This window comes from Rattus norvegicus, chromosome 19 (genome assembly GCF_036323735.1).
Source record: "Rattus norvegicus strain BN/NHsdMcwi chromosome 19, GRCr8, whole genome shotgun sequence".
In the NCBI taxonomy this organism is placed as follows: domain Eukaryota; kingdom Metazoa; phylum Chordata; class Mammalia; order Rodentia; family Muridae; genus Rattus; species Rattus norvegicus.
The window spans coordinates 50,563,442-50,583,353 of record NC_086037.1 but is presented as its reverse complement, the minus strand read 5'-3'; the positions used below and the strand labels follow the sequence as shown (position 1 = coordinate 50,583,353).

The window sequence follows — 19,912 nt, the reverse complement described above, 5'->3', positions numbered from 1 at the left end:
TCTTTTTGTCAGAGCTAGGGACCGAACCCAGAGCCGTCTTGTTTATTTCTTGATATTCGATGTTTATTTCTAACTTCGGTTAACACAAAGTATGAGAAACAAGTTGATTAATAAGGATACTCAACTTGCTAGGGGAGGGAAAGGTCAAGATTTGAGTCCTGTGTGTAGTTGAGCTTGCTTAGCTAGATGCCAACCAGTAAGAACCTTTGGTGAATCTGGAGATGGAGTCCAGTGGTAGAGCACTTGCCTAGCTTCTTCAGGATCCTACATTCAATCCTAGTACCGTAAAACAAGGTAAAGTAAACACAGAAAAGGCCAAAGAATCAGTTTATCCTGCATCACCTCCATCTCTAAGCTCCATCTGGTAGCACAGGCCATAATCCCAATTTGTTAAGGCAGGGGCTTTAAAAGCTCAGGGCCAGCCAGCTAGGGCATCTTAAGAAGAAGGAATAAGAAAAATAAATGATAAGAAATAGTAATAATAATAAGTGAGAGCAGGCTGGAGATAGGAGCCATTGATAGAGCACTGATTGCATTCCTAATACTGGGGGGATGGGGAAGTGGGCGGGAGTGAGTCAAGTATATTAGCTTGAAGCCCATGTTTTACCACCTGGTTCATAAATGTATTGTTGAGCACTTACTGAAAGATAAATAGGTCCTGTCCTTTGTATGTTCTAGATCATGAAGTTTCATGATGTTGGATTGATAGATGCTGGGTGAATCTTCCCACATCATGTGCCAACTTGTCACTACTAATATGCTTCAGACTCTAGTTCTGTCCGCTTTAGGGAAGTAGAATGACATTTCCTGTCTCTGGCTTCCCTGGTCCTTTTCTTGGTCAGCCCTCGAGCCTTATATACCATCATTCAGTATTTCTTATTATCCATCATACACCATCTCTTTTGGTGAATTCAGGGACACTTTGAAGATGAGCTAGCCTACTGCCGTTCTACCAGTCCTGTTACCTGACCTGGCTCCTGCAAGGCCTCAGCAGATACTTGATGATTAAATTAGTAAACGGAGATGGAGAACTGCTGTCTGGTCCACAAGTGGTCTGTGTGCTTGTAGATTCCTCTTCGTGTGGTTCTGTACTGACGTACATGGTCTTCTGTCCTCAGCTTCAGGGCCTTGACCGTTTGGTCCTCATCAGCAATCCTGGCTATTTCGTTTGCCTGGCCTTTCATCCTGTGTGCCTACCCAAATCTTATTGTCATAGTAGCCTTGTGGAGGCTCAGGGCCTCCTCATGGAGCGGTGTTGTTTTCTACAGTGCAGCATAGATGAGAGTGATTTCTTTCTTCATTGTTCTGGAAGCCCTTCAAGGACTTGTCATTCCTGGTACCATTGTAAGGCAGAGTTGGGCAGGTCTAAGTGGGTCAACCTTTCCCAGAGTGTGGCAGTTTTTTCACTGTGTAGCCAGCCCAACAGCAACCACCTTGTACCTAGACTGCATACTGCATGGTATATCATACAGCTTTCATAGACTGTCTTACTTTCCTGTCCTTATTTCCCGCTTCCTTCATGAGGTAAAGGGTTCTTCAGATGGGCTAGACTACTTTGGTTGACTTGCGAAAAGGTCACATGGCAGTGATTGATGAAGCTCGAGTCCCCCTTCTTTTAAGGTCCTGTGAGCTTCTCCTCAACCCTAGGTGAGAGTTGCACCTTAGATCCTCCGTGATCTACAAGGGTAGCTCTCCAGCAGACTACACTATAATGAGAAGTTTCTGATGCTGTGACTCTGACCCTATTTACGAGGCTCACAATTGTCCCCAGGCCGTTGAAGCATAAGGTTGTTGTCTTTTACTCATTGAAGAGTAAAGTAGCCAATTTGTACCTAGACCTAGCAAAGAATGTGTCATCTGGGGGGCTGGAGAGATGGCTCAGTGGTTAAGAGCACTGACTGCTCTTCCAGAGGACCTGAGTTCAATTCCCAGCAACCACATGGTGGCTCACAACCATCTGTCATGGGATCTGATGCCCTTTTCTGGCGTGTCTGAAGACAGTGACAGTGTACTCATATAAATAAATAAAATAAAATCTTTATTTAAAAAAAAAAAGAATGTGTCATCTGTCCTCACCTAGTCTATGAATCAGTGTGAGGAAGAGCATACACTTTGTAAAACTGCTCAGACTTCAACTGTGCTGTATTGCTGAGTTCTGTTTCCTGCTGGATTAGGGTGCAGGAAGTCCTTTGGGACCTTCAAGGAATCCATACTTTGTATACCCCTAATGCCAGAAGCTGAGGAGTTCCCACATGATAGAAGTCTTTTAAAAAAAAGAGGTCTGTGAGGCCTTGGAAGAGTCTCCCTTGGCTCCTCACAATCGGATGCCCCATCCTGTGGATCGTGCTCAGGTTTACTTGTATGTTGGGAGTTGCATAACCTCCACCCTTACTGCAGCTCAAATCTTAAGTCCATAGATGCATTCCCCACTCCAACAGGAGTGTTTAGGGGATGCACAGGCCTTTGTCAGCCAGATCTTGGATAATAAGGAACTTCTGAGAACTTGAAATAAATGGAGTCTGAGTGTGGGCGCACTAATCTGTCAACTTGGACTCAGACTAAGGCTGTATAGAACTACCTACCAACATCTCAGTGACCAAAGGCAACTCCTTTAACCTCTGAGGATATTTTCTTTGTCTGAAAACTGGGAGAATGAACACAATGCTGTTCTAAGGAATGAACGTGAGGAGTGGATCAGGTAATAGATGATAAGGTAAGCACATGGTAGGCTTGTATACAGACACGTTAGATATCAAGAGGTTTGAACAGCCAGCTGAGGAGATAAATCGCTTGGTTTAGGTCTTTTTAGCAGATGTTCTTGGAAAAAGTGGAAAAAACTATAGGCAATTAGTTAATAACCTAAGGTCCTGGTTTTCCTTCTGCTTAGATTATACAGCAAGAAGAAGGCCCAGGCCTAAAACTACCGGACCCTGGTACCTCTTGTACATGCTTGACTACCATCTGCACTTTTGAGTTCACAGAGCTCTGGAGACCAAGGGACCATCCCTATTTAATCACTGATGACTGTCTTTTCCTCCCCACAGGTATTGCCTTCACAGATCTCCCGGTGAGTACTACAAGTAATGGGTCTTCCTCCTCCTGGGCTGTTGAGGGCTGCTGGGTGGGTGGTGGTACCTCCAAGTGCAGGGTGTGGAGTCTGGCCCTTTCCCCAAGCAGGGATGTGTGATGTGTTGCCAGCTTGAGGGTGCCAATAAGGGTTACCTGCTGGCCATCCTCTCTCTTCAGCAGCAAGGCCTGGTCTTCCTCCACGTCTCTTAGCAGGTGACAGAAATTTGTGGCATTTTCTAAGGCAGTTGTGGGTGGGAGTAAGGGGGTGGGTGGTTAAAGAGGGTAACTCCATGGGACAGGCTGATCCGAATGAGATGTCTGTGAGTCCAGCCAGTTGACTGGGTGTGGCATGTAGGGATTGCTCCTGAACTCATAGGAATCTGGTCTTTACACATGCCTCAGAGAACTCTGAGGAAAGTTATCACCTCTAGAAACCTAGAATGTACCATTTAGGCTTCCGAGCCTGGGATATGAGTTTTGTGGGCTTTCTCTTCCTAGAAAAGGATAGGGTTTCCTGTCAGCTTAGTCTGGGACTTACCCCCACCTTCTCTGTCCCGTGACTTTGCTGAGTCGTTGTCACATGCAGAGCCTTCAGCCAAAATGCCAGGAGCCTGGCATGGGTCTATTTGCCCTGGTTCTGAAGAGAAGTTTGCTGACTTTGGTGGCTGTTTTTTTTTTTTTTTTTGGTTCTTTTTTTTCGGAGCTGGGGACCGAACCCAGGGCCTTGCGCTTCCTAGGTAAGCGCTCTACCACTGAACTAAATCCCCAGCCCTTTGGTGGCTGTTTTAGGATCCTGGATATTCCACTATGCCCCAGAAAGTATATTTGTGATCTGAGGGGCCTCTGAATCTTAACTGTAGTACCCACAGTCATGTTTGAACTTCCTGTCTACGTATCAGAATCCTTCCTTCCTTCCTACCTGGAAGCCCCAGAAAGGGGATGTTGTCCTAGGCAAAGGGAGCAGACTCAAGAAGAATTCTGACTCTGGCTGGGGAAGCGTCTAAGTATGGAGACATGACGTGAAATGAACAAACGTGACTGTGGGCAGTGTGCTGTCAAGTTTTGGAAAGATTGGGAAATGTCCCTGGACTTTGCCTGTGGTGTGGAAGATGGGAGAAAAAGAAAGGAAGCAGAGAGAGTATAGGTTCTGATTTTGTGGTGAGCTGAAAACCATGTGCTCAAAAATGTATGTGATGGTTATGAGTGACCCTTGCCTGAAGAGTGGAAGGTGAAGAGAGTCCAAGGGAGCCAAGGATGGCAGTGCACACCTATAACCCTAGCTCTTGGGAGGTGGAGACAGCAAGGTTACTTCAAGGTAACCTTCAACTACATATATACAACAGGGCTACACAGATGCATGCACACACACACACACACACACACACACACACACAAACACACACACACACACACACACACACACACACACACACCTTTTTTTCTTTTTAAAAAAAGAATGGGGGCTGGAGCAATGGCTGAGTGGTTAAGAGCACTGACTGCTCTTCCAGAGGTCCTGAGTTCAATTCCCAGCAACCACATGGTTCACAACCATCTCTAATGGGATCCAATGTCCTCTTCAGGTGTGTCTGAAGACAGCTACAGTGTACTCATATACATAAAATAAATAAATCTTTGAAAAAAAAAAAAGAATGGATAGGGGCTCCTGGGAAAATGATGTTTAGTGGCTTGGGAGGGGGTGGATGAAGCCTTGGGTGGTGGCAGTGGGAGTACTGAATGAGGGGTGGCCTCACTAGAGCTGGTCCTGGGAAATGGACAGTAAAGCTGAGCGCTCCATAAGTCACTGCTGAGTTAGCCTCTCACAGGAAGAGGGCAGCTTCTCCATTACTAGCTCCAGAAGCAACTCGTCAAAGCTTTGCCTGTGCTCATTGGTGTTCCTTATCCCCATTCCCTCACGCACCTCTTTTTTGTTAGTTGAGGGATCCTTGGCCCTGCATCTCTTTCTAGAAGTCATAAGCCACCACATAGCACATTTTTATTAGTACATATGTAGGGTATCCAGCCCTGTCTGCCACTATGTACCTTGCTGAGTTCTGTAAGGGGTTCCCAGGCCTTGGGGACAGGACAGAGGAAGACTGTCCATGTGAGGCCTTACTTGTTCTTCTCCCCCCCAGCTTTTGGGTATAATTTTCTACTAGTGAGGTAGACTAAGTGTGATTGGTCCCTACTGCTCCTGCCATGCACGTCTCTTCCAGCCCTAGTGTTGGCTGGCAGAGCCATGGAAGTGAAGAGAAGCTCCACAGCCCTGCTGCCCTCAGGGGCCTGACTGATATTCATTCTTCTCCTCAGGCCAACCTCTACCCCACCGTAGGCCTACAGACACCTGGGGAGATTGTGGATGCCAACTTTGGGCAGCAGCCCTTCCTGTTCGACATTGAGGACTATATGCGGGAGTGGCGTACCAAAGTCCAGGGCACTGTGCACGGCTTTCCCATCAGTGCCCGGCTTGGCGAGTGGCAGGCAGTGCTGCAGAAGTGAGTGTTCCCCCTCCCCCAGGCCTCATGGGACTATAGACCTGTGCAGTACTGCAAACACTGCTGACAGTTGTAGTGGTGGGCATGCTCCTGAGAAGCACTGGCAGAGGACTCAGCTGCTCATGCTTCCCTCTCACCAGTGCACATCTCACTCATACTTTTGGAGCTGCTCCTAGTTAAACCTTGTGTGGGGCTACAGAAATGACTCAGCAGTTAAGAGCACAGAGTGTTCTTGCAGAAGACCTGAGTTCAGTTCCCAGCACCCATGTCAAGTGGCTCACAACACCTCTGACATCACTAGCCTCTTGAGGCACCTGCTCTCAAGTGTATAAACCCACATATGGGTCTGTATACATGCATACATACATACATACATACATACATACATACATACATACATACATTTAATTCAAAATAACCACAATTTAAAAACAAAAAACAAAAAAAAAAAAAAAAAACCTTCCCCTCAACCAGCTCACAAGTCTTCTATTTGTAAGTGCACACCTTTAATCCTAGCACTTGGGAAGCAAAGGTAAGCAGATCTCTGTGAGTTTAAGGCCAGCCTCATCTACAATAGTAAGTTCCAGGACAGTCAGGGCTATGTAGAAAGAACCTGACTTTAAAAATACCACCACCGGGATTGGGGATTTAGCTCAGTGGTAGAGCGCTTGCCTAACAAGCACAAGGCCCTGGGTTCCCCAGCTCCGAAAAAAAGAAAAAAAAAAAAAAAAAAAAAAAAAGATACCACCACCACCAACCAAAGGAAATAACTAGTTTAAAAAATCACCAGCATAGCCGTGTTCCTTCCCAGGGCTATTTTGTAGAAGTTTTAGGACCACTATGGTTTATTCTTCTGTGGACACTTTTTCTGCTATAAAAATGCATATTGCCAAATGTGGTGGTGCATGCCTCTGTTCCCAGCAGCAAGTCTCTGAATTCGACACCAGCCTGGTCTACAGAGCAAGTTCCAGGACAGCCAGGGTTATTACATAGAAAAACCCTGTCTCAAAAAGCTATTTAAAAAAAATCTGCATTGCAAGGCTTTGGCTTGAGGTCACTTAACAGGCTCAGCATCCAGCTAATTATCCCTGTGTCCATGGAGTGGTATCAGGGAAAGAGTGGATCAACCTAGCATGCTCCTTGGTTAATTAATCTCTAAATTGTCTTGGAAGCCAGTGTTGCTGGGACTCCAACAGGAGGACAAGTTTGGTCTTATTTCACTAGCTAACTTCATACCTAGGTGAAGCAATGACTGTTACTCACCCACCTCTTAGAAGGTGAGTGTTAGCTTGGCTCCCAAGAGTGGAGAAGGTCCTGGCTTCTACTAACCCTGATCATTGTTGTGCAAAGGCATGAGGGACCTGGAGTAGCAATATACTGGGTTCTCATCCAGTCTCAGTCAGTCTCAGTCCCCACCCCAGCTCCACCCTTTCTCCTCCACTGACTTTATCTTTCTTTTGAACTCAGGAATTTACATATGCTAGGAAAGGACTATCACTGAGTCTTATCCCCAGTGTTCAGCCTTCCTTTCCTGAGGAATTGATACTAAAGCAGCCTTGAGGAAGGGTTGAGGTACAGATAGTGAGACCCTTGTTGGGAAGAACAGCAGGACCACCTCTGGCTCCCAGCCTAGCAGGTGAGAATTGCTCCCTTGAGGGCCACAGCAGTGCCATTCCCCACAGTATGCTTTCTGGGTGGGCAAGAGAAGAGGTGGAGTTACTTTCAGGGTCTGGGCTCAACACATGGAAAGTTTTTGTTTATATGTATGTATCCATGTGCCTGTATGTGTCCTATGCAGCATTTGCTAAAACCTGCATATAATTTGTGTCCTGTTATTTTACCTAATTTTATAAATATTGGAAATGGCTGGGTTATCTTGGAGATAGATTGATCACAAGCTTCATGTCTGGCCGGCTTCCCCTGGTGAAACACCGGTACTATCAACTTCCCTCCCCCATTCGCTCCCCTTCCTCCTACTTCTCTCTCCTTCCCTCTCTGTGATAACAATAGAACACAGGTGGTCATCCATGCTAGGCAACCACAGTACTGCTGACCTGAGTCCCCAGCCCCTGTTTCTTTTGCTGGCATAGGTAATACTTTCATAATAAAGAAATTTATATATATTACATCACTTTCTGGATCTAGCGATAAGGCTCAGTGTTTAAGAGCACTTTCTGCTCTTGTTGAGAACCAGGTTTGGTTCCCGGATGACATGACAGCTTACGACCACTGGTAACTCCAGTCCAGAGGATCAGGCACTCTCTTCTGTACTCCGTGGCACCAGCCACACTCAGAGTGCTTAAGCTTGCATGCAAACACTCAGATGTATAAAACAATGAGGAGATGAGAAGGGCTTAAAATTTACTTTGGTGTCCTCCAAAATAATTTAAACTATGCCTATTTTGTTAGAATTTTATTTATTTTTCTTTTCTATGTATTAGAGTTTTGTCTGTAGCTAGGTATGTATGTGTAGTGTGTGTGCTTGGTACTTGTGGAGGCCAGAGGAAGGCATCAGGTCCCCTGGAACTGGAGTTATGAACAGGCTATGAGCCACCATATGAGTGCTGGGAACCAAATCCAAGTCCTCTGCGAGGACACCAAGTGCTATTAAACCACTGAGCCATCTCTCCAGCCCTAAGAAAATACATTTTAGAATTATCAATGTTCATATGGGCTCATCTGAACCATGTTTTTTTTTTTTTTCAAAATCATTGCTCTTCTGTTTATGATAATAATAATTACAATTATTGTCCGAGAGTATATTTTTGTCCAAAATTAAAACTTTATTGAAAAACTGACACCAAAATAGCAGTGTATCCTATAACACAAGGCTACATTTGTTTTCAGTTCATGCCAAGCATCTTGTTCATTCTATCTCATTTACCCCTTCAAACATCAGGAGCCACCCAGCCACAGGTGTGCAGCCTTAGAACATTCTCCCCATACATGTCCACGCAAGTCATGAGAGTTCATGCATATACATGTACATATGTGCATACATACATATGGCATTGCTCAACCAGCTTTAGCGGGGTTAAATTACTGTTGTACATTATGCCTTCCACAAAGACTGTGCTCCTATTAGCCATGAGGTGCCTGTCTCTTCCCAGCAAAATCAGCCTGTTATCTTGAATTCTTGCACCTTTAATACATGGTATATTATGAGATTAATTTGACTCATTTGCCTGCCATTCCTCTAGAGCAGTGGTTGTCAATCTTCCTGATGCTGCGATCCTTTAATATGTTCCTCATGTTGTACTGACCCTCAACCATAAGATTATTTTCTTGCTACTTCAAACTATATTTTTGCTACTATTAGGAATCATAATGTAAATATCTGATATGAAGGTTATCTGATAGGCGACCCCTAGAGGGGTTGTGACCCATGGGTAGAAAACCACACCTCTAGAGCCAGTGCTACCAAATGGCAGGGTCACTGGGGACACAGATACTTCTATCTAGTACAGATAGCCCCAGAGTACCACCCCGTTTTCCTGACCATTTGCTGTGTCAAAGCATAGCTGTGTCAGGCATCCTCTGTATCCTAGAAACTGCCACATCACCTGGCTAGTAGCCATTTTAGGTAGTCCTGGGTAAGCTCATTGCCCAAATCTGGACTAGCTATTGTTTACTAGAAGACAGCCATTTCTAGGAGGTCGAGGGCAACATAATATCCCAGAGAACGTAGCTCCTCCTATGATCTGTGAGCGCACAGAGGGAAGTTTCTATTTTCTTTGCCTTTTTCCAGGCCACACTAAGATATGTGTAGGGGAGAACTCTTAGGGATATGTGTAGTCTGTCCCCTCCAGTGCTCCATGAGAAATGTGGGTCTTGAGTGTTACCTTGAGCTCTTCTTTTTTTCTAGCATGGTCTCGTCTTACCTGGTGCATCATGGGTATTGTGCCACAGCTACAGCTTTTGCCCGAATGACTGAAACCCCGATTCAGGAAGAGCAGGCATCCATAAAGAACAGACAAAGTAAGGTTAATTTTTCTCTCCTCATGCCTTCTTACCTGCCCCTGAGTCTGTAGCTCGTTCCTGGTTAGTCTGTCAAGAGTACAGCCTAACCTTATCCACACCATCCTGGAGACCAACTTGCTGGCTCCAGTCCCTGCTCCTGTCCTTCATTCAAGATAAAATTGACACAAGGACATAGACTGGCCTCAGAAGGTCTCAGAGCAGCTTCCCTAACACACCTTGGAAATCAAGTGTAGGCCTGGTTCTATCATGGCAGAATCCTGCTCCTCCATGTTTGTTTCTTCTCCCTGTCCCCTGAATCCTAGATTCTACTTGGCCTCCTAGTCACGATCACTCAGAGTTTTTGTCTGTACTACACACTATTCTGCCTTGGCCGTTGTGTACTCAGGTTTAACTGTTCTGCCTGTTTGTAGCCAGAGAGAGGACGTAGTGTTCAGACAGGGTGAAGTGATGCTCCTTGCCCCCTACCTCTTATCTGGTAGACCCTTTGCAGATAACGAATTCTTTCTTTCTTTTTTTTTTTTTTTTTTTCCGGAGCTGGGGACCGAACCCAGGGCCTTGAGCTTGCTAGGCAAGCGCTCTACCACTGAGCTAAATCCCCAAGCCTATGAATTCTTTCTTGACCAAAGGCAGCTCTCCTAGTATTCTGTGTGTTTGGAATGTTTTAATGGAAGGAGAGATGAGATAGAGAACAGAACCCACATTTAAGATAAGTTTAATTTAAATAATTTAATTAAATAATAAATTATATAATTCAAATACGTTTAAGTTTAAGGTAAGAAGAGGACAATGTGGGTGAGTGGATATGTGCATACACATTTGTCTGTGAGTGCCTGCCTTTGTCTGTCTGAGCCCATCATCTCAGTGTCTGTGTATGTGCATGTGTCTGTGTCTTCCTAGACAAGCTATGCTCAGCCAGATAGATGGGAAGGTATTCTATCCTTGTCTTGGGATCTACAAATGAGAGCGCATCAGGCCCAGAAGTCACAACAAGCTGCACCAGGTCCTAGGACAAGAGTGAGAAGGCAGTAGCAAGATGCTAATGGCCAGAGGGTGCCATCATTAGAGATGCCAGTGTGAGGTAGTCTACCTCTTCTTCCAGTATAGAGCACACTACAGCATTTGTAGACCGTCAAGATGTGGGCCCTAGCCCAAGCCAGTGCACACTCCTCTGAGGCCTAAAGAGAGAGCAATCTATCTAAAGAGGCATCCTCAGGCTGTCCCAAGATGATGGTCTCCCAACCAGTGCTCTCCTCACTAGCTCCCTGACTGCCTATGCCCTGTAGGAATGGACTTCCAGACTCACCTCCAACCTCTGGGCTATGAGCTCTTCTTGTTTTCCCTTCATATTCTAAACCAGCCTCTACCATTGTCCTAGACCAGTCACATTTTCTCAGCCTTTTCTGTGAGCTTCTCCAACTAGCAGGGTGCCAAGAGCCAGCCCACCTGACTTCTGTCTGGTCCCTGCCTTCAGTGTGGCCACAAGGCAAGCTTGGGGCCAGGGATATGAGGGCAATCTCAGTCCTCATTCAGAGCCATGTGCTTCTCTACAGAAATCCAGAAGCTGGTGCTGGAAGGCCGGGTGGGTGAAGCCATTGAGACAACCCAGCGCTTCTACCCTGGGCTGCTGGAGCACAGCCCCAACCTGCTTTTCATGCTCAAGTAAGTCAGGTTTACAGTTCCAAGCCTGGTCCTCAGCTTGTACCCAGAGCCCACAGCGCGGGCAGGCCAGAGCACCAATGCTCTGCTCCCTTCACAGGTGTCGACAATTTGTGGAGATGGTGAATGGCACCGACAGTGAGGTCCGAAGCTTGAGCTCCCGAAGCCCCAAGTCCCAGGACAGCTACCCTGGCTCCCCCAGCCTCAGCCCCCGACATGGCCCCAGTAGTTCCCATATACACAACACAGGTCAGCCATTCTCCAGAGTTCTCTGGAAAGAACTGGTGTGGGGAAGGGTGACCATCCCACATACCTTTCCTGGTGGGCTTAGAACTGGCAGCTAGATTGGGTGGAAGGGAAAGGGACCACTCAGGCAACCCCTGAGGCTCCATCTCTGACCTCCCTTCTCTAACCTCCCTTCTCTTAGGAGCAGACAGTCCCAGCTGCAGCAATGGCGTTGCATCTACCAAGAACAAACAGAACCACAGTAAATACCCCGCACCCAGCTCCTCCTCCTCGTCCTCATCCTCCTCGTCCTCCTCTTCCCCGTCCTCCGTCAATTACTCCGAGTCCAACTCAACAGACTCTACCAAGTCCCAGCCCCACAGCAGTACCAGTAACCAGGAGACCAGGTGCCTGTCTTGCTCCCCTCTCTCCACTCTGTTTCTGTTCTGTACCTGCTGGACCCACCACTGTTCTTTTAAATGCTGCCTTCTGCCCTTTACCTTCCCCTCTGTTGTAGGTCTGTGGCTGCAGTGCAACCTGCTGACAGGTCAGGCCAAACACTTGGTTCTGGCTTTTTTTGCTATTAGATGTAGCAGTCAGTTTTCTTGGCTCTGGTTTTATCTGCTGGCCCTGCCAGATTTGAGCATGATAGCCTGCCTACACAGGGACTCCTCCCAGGAGGCTGGGCCTGTTAGAACCTCTAGGGTCTACAAATGAGGAGTTTTGAGGAATCAGACTCATGGATAGCCATGTGAACTGACCTGTAGACTGCAGCTGCAGATAGCATTCAGCAGGTCCTAGGCACGCCTAGGAACTGACCTTGGTTTGGGTCCTAGCCAAATCCACAGAGATACCCAGTCAGTTCAGTTGGTAGGGATGAGAGGATGAGAGGGATATATTGAAGATGTGTGTGTGTGTGTGTGTGTGTGTGTGTGTCTCACCTCAGAGGAGTGCCAGTGTGAAGAGTCACGGGGTACAGTTTTGAGACAAGAATGGGAATCATGTAACAGGCACCTGGAGGTAACCATAGTAGGGCTAAGTGTTGAAGCCTAGAAAGCTTGAGCTGTTCTTTCATGTTCCTGGCAGTCCTTCAGTTTGATGTCGCTATAGGACCCATTATGGTCTCTCAGGTAAACTCCTTCGGTTTACCTAGTGGACAACCTCAAGGAGACCCAACTCGTGTCTCAACCCTGCTCCACAGTGACAGCGAGATGGAGATGGAGGCAGAGCACTACCCCAACGGCGTGCTGGCGAGTGTCTCCACACGCATCGTCAATGGGGCCTATAAGCACGATGACCTGCAGACAGATGAGTCTAGCATGGGTAAGTACTGACCCTCAGAATGAGCCAGCTCCTGCGTTCCTTGAGAGGCCAATGCACAGTCCTAATGCCCACTTCCTCTGAGGAGGGGCTAAGATGGCGGGCTCTGGCAACTTGAGAAACTTGGGCTGGACTGAGTCATTCCTTAGTCATTCCTGGATGCATCCTTAAGGTGATTCCAATGTGTAGGAAGGTCCAGTCCTGCTGCTAAGACTAGAACCCCTTGAAGGCTAAAGGGAGTTCAAGAATGTGAATCTCATTAGCACCATGCATTTGCGTAGGGTGGGAAGAGAGAAATTTCCAAGTCTTGTCCCTGGTCTATATGCCAGGTAGACTTAGGCTTCCCCACTTGCTCCCCTCTCTTGCCTGCCTTTCAGAAGCAGTAGCTTAATAATAGGGTTCTTCCTGTCTGTCCCTCTTCACCGTCTAATGTGTTTTCTGCTGGACTCGGTGTGTAGACGACGGGCATCCACGGCGGCAGCTCTGCGGGGGCAACCAGGCTGCCACAGAAAGGATCATCCTGTTTGGCCGAGAGTTGCAGGCATTGAGTGAGCAGCTGGGCCGAGAATATGGCAAGAATTTGGTCCACACAGAGATGTTGCAGGTATAGGATAAGCCAGGCTCTCACACAGAGCTGTTCCCCATTTGATGCCGGGATTCTGGGAACATCTAAGGGTAGTAGTAATAGGCTAGAATGGACTCTAGTCGTGTCTGCAGTGGAATGTGGGGTATTGAGGTTGTACCCTACCCACTGTAGGGTCTAAAGAGGGGATGGCCTTATCTAATTCTATAGCCCAGGTATATTAAGCTCTCACTGTGCCCTGTGCTGTGTTCTGTCCTCCTCTGAAGTTACAGGGCTATGTATAGTGTTCTATATTCCTCTCACGGGTGTTCTGTCCCTTAGGATGCCTTTAGCCTACTAGCATACTCAGACCCCTGGAGCTGCCCAGTTGGTCATCAGCTTGATCCCATCCAGAGGGAGCCTGTGTGTGCTGCTCTCAACAGCGCCATTTTAGGTGAGTGCATCTGATAAAGGTAAAAGCTAACCCATAAATGGGGAGGTTGGCATAGACCCTCACAGGCCTCCTGGGCTTTTAGGACTCATTCTAACCCTAACCTCCCTTTGCCCAGCTGAGGTCATTGGCTGCTAGTTCATTGACATGTGCCAGGTCAGCTTACTTGCTCTAGAGAAGGCCAAGGTCCTCAGGTCCCTGCCATGAATACAGGCCCATGGCCTGGTGGCTAGGACACTCAAACATTGAACATTCTTCCAAGAGTTCTGCCATAGCTTTAATTCCACCTCCATCTTTAGGAATTCTGACCTGTTCTGATCCTTGGCTAGTTATTGACTGCACCCTCTAATCTCTTCCACAGAGTCTCAGAACCTGCCAAAGCAGCCTCCTCTGATGCTCGCCCTGGGCCAGGCATCTGAATGTCTACGGCTCATGGCCCGAGCAGGCCTGGGATCTTGCTCCTTTGCCAGAGTTGACGACTATTTGCACTAGCAGACCTTCTTGGCTGGCTCTGTCTGGCCCTCCTTCAGCCCTAGGGCTGGTGCAACCCTGTCCTCCATAGGCATCTGGTACAGAGACCTGGAAGCCATGGGCAGAGTCTACTCTTCCTACCTGGCCGGTCCATCCTCCTTCCTTCCTTCCTTCCTCCCTTGTCCTCTCTTCCTTGTCCCCTTTCACGTGCAGCGGCCTGTGACTCAGTATTGGCTGGTTACTCATGTAGTAGCTTCTCCTGTAAAGGAGATTTCGTTTTGAGGAGAGGTTGGGTTTTTTGTTTTTGTTTTTGTTTTTGTTTTTTTAACTTTCCTCCTGACTGAGCCACCAGTGTTTATCTCGGGAGAGTTTGTGCTGAGCTGGTTTCTGCTAATTTAGTAATGAAGCCTATCCAGGTTGATGATAGCTTATTATTTTCATAAGTAAAAAAACAAACAAATGAGATTATATATATATATATAAATATATATTAAAAAAAGACACAGTATTTATCGTAGCACTAGTGGTCCAGCACCTCTTGGGTGAGGCTGTCCAGACACCATGTGTTTTTATTTGAGTCCAACTCATTAAAAAAGAATCATCTCTGTCACTTCAATCAAGTGATTTGTTTATTTCAGTTTAGGTTCCCCTTTTGTTGAGCCTTAGGTTCAGCTGCTGCCCCGGAAATTTGGGTTTTGGGGAAGGCTGCTTGGTGGGCAAGGTCAGACTAAGCTGTTTGCAGCATCCCAAGAGGTGTGGGTCTCTAGGCCCATTACAGATAAACAAAACAGCTGCAGGTTCAGGGATTCAGGGAAGTGAGGTGGCCCAGGGGCACACAGCAAAGCAAGGGAACACAGGGTCTGTAGCCAGCATGCTGTCTACCACTCTACCCTGCCTCTCACTGCCTGCCTTGCCCCTCTCTCCCATCTCAATGCTTGCCTTCCCTTGTTAAGATGGCCAAATAATTCATTACTCAGTTTATTGCCTGGAAACTACCTGCCTTCAACCCAAGAGCTGCTGTGTGCCAGGCTGCCAAGAGGAAGCCATTCCCAAGACAGAGGCCCTTAAGGACAGGGCTGTTTTCTTCCTTTCGGAGTCTTCACCATCACTGCCCAACTCTGATGGGATTGATGCTTTCTGTGGAGAAGTTGGTACCTCAAGGAGGCTGATTCTAGGACCACTGGTCCCAGAGTGGATGGAAACTTTGACTTCCTGGTCCTGATCTCCCTACAGCTAAGGAAAGCTGCTCCCTTCAGCTTGGCCCCAGCGACTCTTAGGAAGGGGAGATTCTATGGGCCTTACAAATGTCCCACCAGCTGTTTCACATGGATCCTCACAGCTGGTGGCACAACAGCAACAACAAAACCCACTATTACAGGGCTGAGATGCTGCCAGGACATGGGTAGACCATCTGTGGAGGGGACTGTCTGCCAAGGAAGAGGAGGGTCTATGCAGAGGACACCTAGATGGGCCAGGATTTTACCTGCTTCACAGGGTGAGTGAAAAGCCTAGGCAACCTCTGCAAATATTAGGGTCAACTGTGGCAAACGTTTCCAGTCTGTATCTGAGCAGGGTAAGCTTTTGTTCTGTTGGTGGACACAGAAATCAGTGGTAGAACCTGAGATGTTCTGTGTTCACCAGGCCTCACAAGGCCCACAGCTGGACAAAATTGAGTTAGACCATCTGTTAGTAAGGGACTAGGGCCTTGACTGAGATCTCTCAAAATTTTGCTTTAGGAGCTAATCCTACAGGCTACTATGTTTTCTCGGTTCCTGTCAGGGCCTTGGTTAGCAGCTCATCAGGAGGTCATGTCCCGTGTAAAATTTCATTTGTCCAAGGCTGGACCCGAGCTCTAAACTCAGGTTGGAAATATCAGGCTGTTAACAATTTACAGGCCTCACATTTGGAAATGAAAACCAGAGGCATTTGCAGAACAGTGGAACTTAGAAAACATCTCCAGCAGTCCTCTCCTTTTACAGTGAAAGAATCAGGTCCAGGAAATTAAGTGACTTGACCAAAGCCGCACAGCAAGTAGTGGCAGAGCCAGGACTAACTAGTTCTGTGGGTTACACAGTCCTGTCTAGACCTAAAGCAAAATGGCAAATGAGCTTTGTAAGGGTTCAGCAGTGCCTGAGCAGCTGACACCTTTAGGGGTGTGACAAGGGGAGGGATGGGTGCTGGGACATGGGTTGTGGAGTGGCTGAGAGGGCCTTGGATGGCTTGGGACTGCTGTGTGCTGCACTGGGCTGTGTGTCCACCTGGCTCACACTTGGTACCCATGGCCACCTCCCCATTTTCTGTGCCTTATCTCACTGTTTCAGCCAAGTCCAAGTTGTTTACTCTGTTCCTCTCCAGAGAGGCTTTCTGTCCTAGTTGGACCGCTCACTTTGGGGACATAAGTCTTTGTCCCACAAGCTGTGGGGAGGGCCAAAATCAAGCTGCTGGAGCCAGTTCTTAGTCCAGTCCTGCTGCCAGAGGAGACCCATATGCATCCCCAATCCTATTAGCCCGTTTCCAGGTTGGAAGCAGCTTAGTAAAGGGCTGGACCTGACCCTGGTGTGCAAAAGGAGGACCTGGCTGGGTCCAGTCCTGAGGTAGCACATTTCCTAACTCACCTTCCCTTTGAGGCACAGATGGTAGCTCCTTGCAGATCAAGGGCCAAGTTGGCAGATGACTCAGAGTCACTCCTCCATCCCTTCCTCCTAGGGTCTGGGGCTAGGTGCACACTGGGAGCAGGGCTTCACACGCTAAAGAAGTAAGGGTTGCCTGGCTACCCAGCGCCTTCCCAGGCCTTAAGCACAAAGATGAGGCAGAGGACTGTTGGGGCTGAGCGTTCCTTTGGTTGCTCACAACTCAGGTATGCATGTCATTAGGCAGCTGGACAGCAGAGCCCGACTTCACCACCAACCACTGGCACTTGGACCTGTGGCCAGATGGTGGCTTCTGGCTGTCCCAGTGCCCACCTCTGCATAGGTTCCCTCCATCATCAACTACAGCTGAAACAGGCATCCTCCACATTGTGTACACTGGTTCTGCCTTTGTCCTTGCAAATTGATATTCAGCATTAGCATGAAACTTGTGGTGTGAGAGGGTTGACAGAATTCTAACACAAACATCCTATTAAATTGTACTTGAGATGAAAAAATTCCTGTTGTATTTTGACAGAATTATTTTTATTAAAATACACATCCATGAGCAATTGTGTCTGTTCTGAATCTTACTGGAGTTGGGGGCGGGGAACTACCTCTTAGTACCTCATGAACTTTTGAAACTTCAACTTTCTTTTTTTTTTTTTTTTCCGGAGCTGGGTACCGAACCCAGGGCCTTGCGATTGCTAGGCAACCGGTCTACCACTAAGCTAAATCTCCAACCCCAGAAACTTCAACTTTCAACTATGCAAAACTCCCAAAGGGACAGGGACTTCAGCTAGTTGTCTTTTGAAATAGTTCTCAGACATGGAAAACAACAAATTCAACTTCAGAAATGTGGACTATGGTGTCTTTTTTTTTCCCCCCTCTAAAAAGTGATATTTTAATGAACTAGGGCTCAGCTCCAACTGATGGATCTACACAAATCTGGCACCAAAGGCTCAAGGATCATAGCGGAAGAGGGGACAGGGAAATTGTAAGAGCCAGAGGGACTGGAGGTTTGCTGTGAGATTTCGTCTAGAAATGTCAGGGGGTTGGGGATTTAGCTCAGTGGTAGAGCGCTTGCCTAGGAAGCGCAAGGCCCTGGGTTCGGTCCCCAGCTCCGGAAAAAAAAGAACCAAAAAAAAAAAAAAAGTTATTCCTGTGAAGCCTCATCAACATGGCTGTGTAAACAGGACCTGGATCACCAATTGAAGAGGGAGCTCTCATGAAGCCTCAACCTTTGACAAAGAACTGTAGGCAACCAAGGAATGCTGAGAACAGAATAGAAGGAATCACTTTCCTCAGAAAAAAGCCCCCCCTTTGTTATCCAAGTGGCCATCCCTGAGTCATACACATAAAAGTAACATATGGACTGAGCAGGCTGTATATTTACACACACACTCACGCACGCACGTGCCAACAGTAAATAGAAGTCAAAGTATTGACTCTCAATATAGAGTGGGTGCATGGAAAAAAATCGGAGGAAGAAAAGAAAAGGGGAAATTGTCATTAAATATTTAAATTTTAAATTTAAAAAACAAAAACAGTATTGGGGCTGGGTGTGATGGTGGTACATTGTTAGTCCTAGCACTAAGAGGCAGAGGCAAGCAGAGCTCTGGAATTCAAGGCCAGTCTACAAAGTGAGTTCCACGCAGACTAGAACTATAGAGTTGAGATCCTGTGTCAGAGTATGGGGCTGAAAAGATTGTTCAGTGGTTGAGAAAGAACACTTGCTGCTCTTCAGTTCCCAGAACACATTAAGTGGCTAACACCACCTCTGGCCTCTCACGCACCTACACTCAGTATACACACCCACATTCAGACACACAGACTTACACATAAAATGATAAAAACATCTCTAAAGGAAAAAAGAAAAGCAGTGTATTCTTGGTATTCACAAGGAATGGATTCTGGGAGATTGTTTTCTCTTCTAGACATACGTCATATAATACTTTTTTTTTTTTTTTTTTAAGATTTATTTATCTGTAAGTACATTGTAGCTGTCTTCAGACCAGAAGAGGGCATCAGATCTCACCACAGATGGTTGTGAGCCACCATGTGGTTGCTGGGATTTGAACTCAGGACCTCTGGAAGAGCAGTCAGTGCTCTTAACCACTGAGCCATCTCTCCAGCCCCAGTCATATAATACTTGAGATGCACATTTTAAAACTTTGTGTGGGGTGTGTGTGTGTGTATGTTCACTTTCCCATGTATGCATGTATAAAGTGCCAGGGACAGTGGATATCTTTCTCAATTTTTCTGCCCATTTTTAAAGACTTTACTATTTTTAACTGTGTATACGAGGTGGGGGTATGTGCAGGTAACTCGTGCCTGTGGGATCCAAAGAGGGCACTGGATCTCCCAGAGCTTGTGTTAAAGGCAGTTTGAACCACCTGATGTATATGCTAGGAATTGAACTCTAGTCCTCTGCAAGAGTAGTGCCCACTCTTTTTTTTTTTTTTTTTTTTTTCCTTTTTTTCGGAGCTGGTGACCGAACCCAGGGCCTTGTGCTTGCTAGGCAAACGCTCTACCACTGAGCTGAATCCCCAACCCAGCAGTGCCCACTCTTAACCTCTGAGTCACATCTGGAGCTCCTTCACCTTATTTATTGAGTCAGGCTCTTTCACTAAACATGGAGCTTGCCAGACTGGCCAGTAAGGCCATGAGATCCTCTCCTTCCTCCCAGTGGTAGGACTGTGGTTTATATAGTTTTCTACCTAGCTTTATATATGGGTACTGAGGATTCAAACCCAGGTCTTCATGGTGGCACAGCAAGCACTTTACTCACTAAACCACCTCCAGGCCCTATATGCAACCAAAAAGGAAATTTTATTTTTATTTGCTGGGTACAGTGGTGTGCAATTATAATCCCAGAACTTGAGAGGTAGAGACAGTTTGATAACACAAAAACTGACTGTATTCTGAAAACATTTACCCAAATCTTGCAATTAGGGTTAAAGGTCCTCCTTTTGAGGACTTTTGAGTTAAAGGATTAATGGCTCAGTAATGGATGTTAAGTATAGTTAACCAAGGGGACTGAGAGACCAAGGATTGG

General features: G+C 46.8%; 1 protein-coding gene across 6 annotated transcripts in view; it reads left to right on the top strand.

Moving 5' to 3' along the window:
• The window catches only part of Ranbp10 (RAN binding protein 10), a 60,797-nt gene extending 43,367 nt beyond the window's left edge, over window positions 1–17,430 (top strand). For 3 of the 6 annotated variants that reach the window (XM_039097833.2, XM_017601317.3, XM_039097835.2), the window contains 10 exons: window positions 3,045–3,067; window positions 5,377–5,561; window positions 9,427–9,539; window positions 11,093–11,201; window positions 11,299–11,447; window positions 11,626–11,830; window positions 12,577–12,746; window positions 13,202–13,347; window positions 13,648–13,759; window positions 14,118–17,426. In XM_039097833.2, coding sequence (XP_038953761.1) covers window positions 3,045–3,067; window positions 5,377–5,561; window positions 9,427–9,539; window positions 11,093–11,201; window positions 11,299–11,447; window positions 11,626–11,830; window positions 12,577–12,746; window positions 13,202–13,347; window positions 13,648–13,759; window positions 14,118–14,248 — 1,343 coding nt within the window. In that variant the 3' untranslated portion in view covers window positions 14,249–17,426. Of the gene's footprint in view, window positions 1–3,044; window positions 3,068–5,376; window positions 5,562–9,426; window positions 9,540–11,092; window positions 11,202–11,298; window positions 11,448–11,625; window positions 11,831–12,509; window positions 12,747–13,201; window positions 13,348–13,647; window positions 13,760–14,117 lie in introns of those variants that run through there. The other 3 variants (NM_001135875.1, XM_063278126.1, XM_039097834.2) reach the window with 3 other exon arrangements.
• The last annotated feature ends 2,482 nt before the right edge of the window (window positions 17,431–19,912 follow it).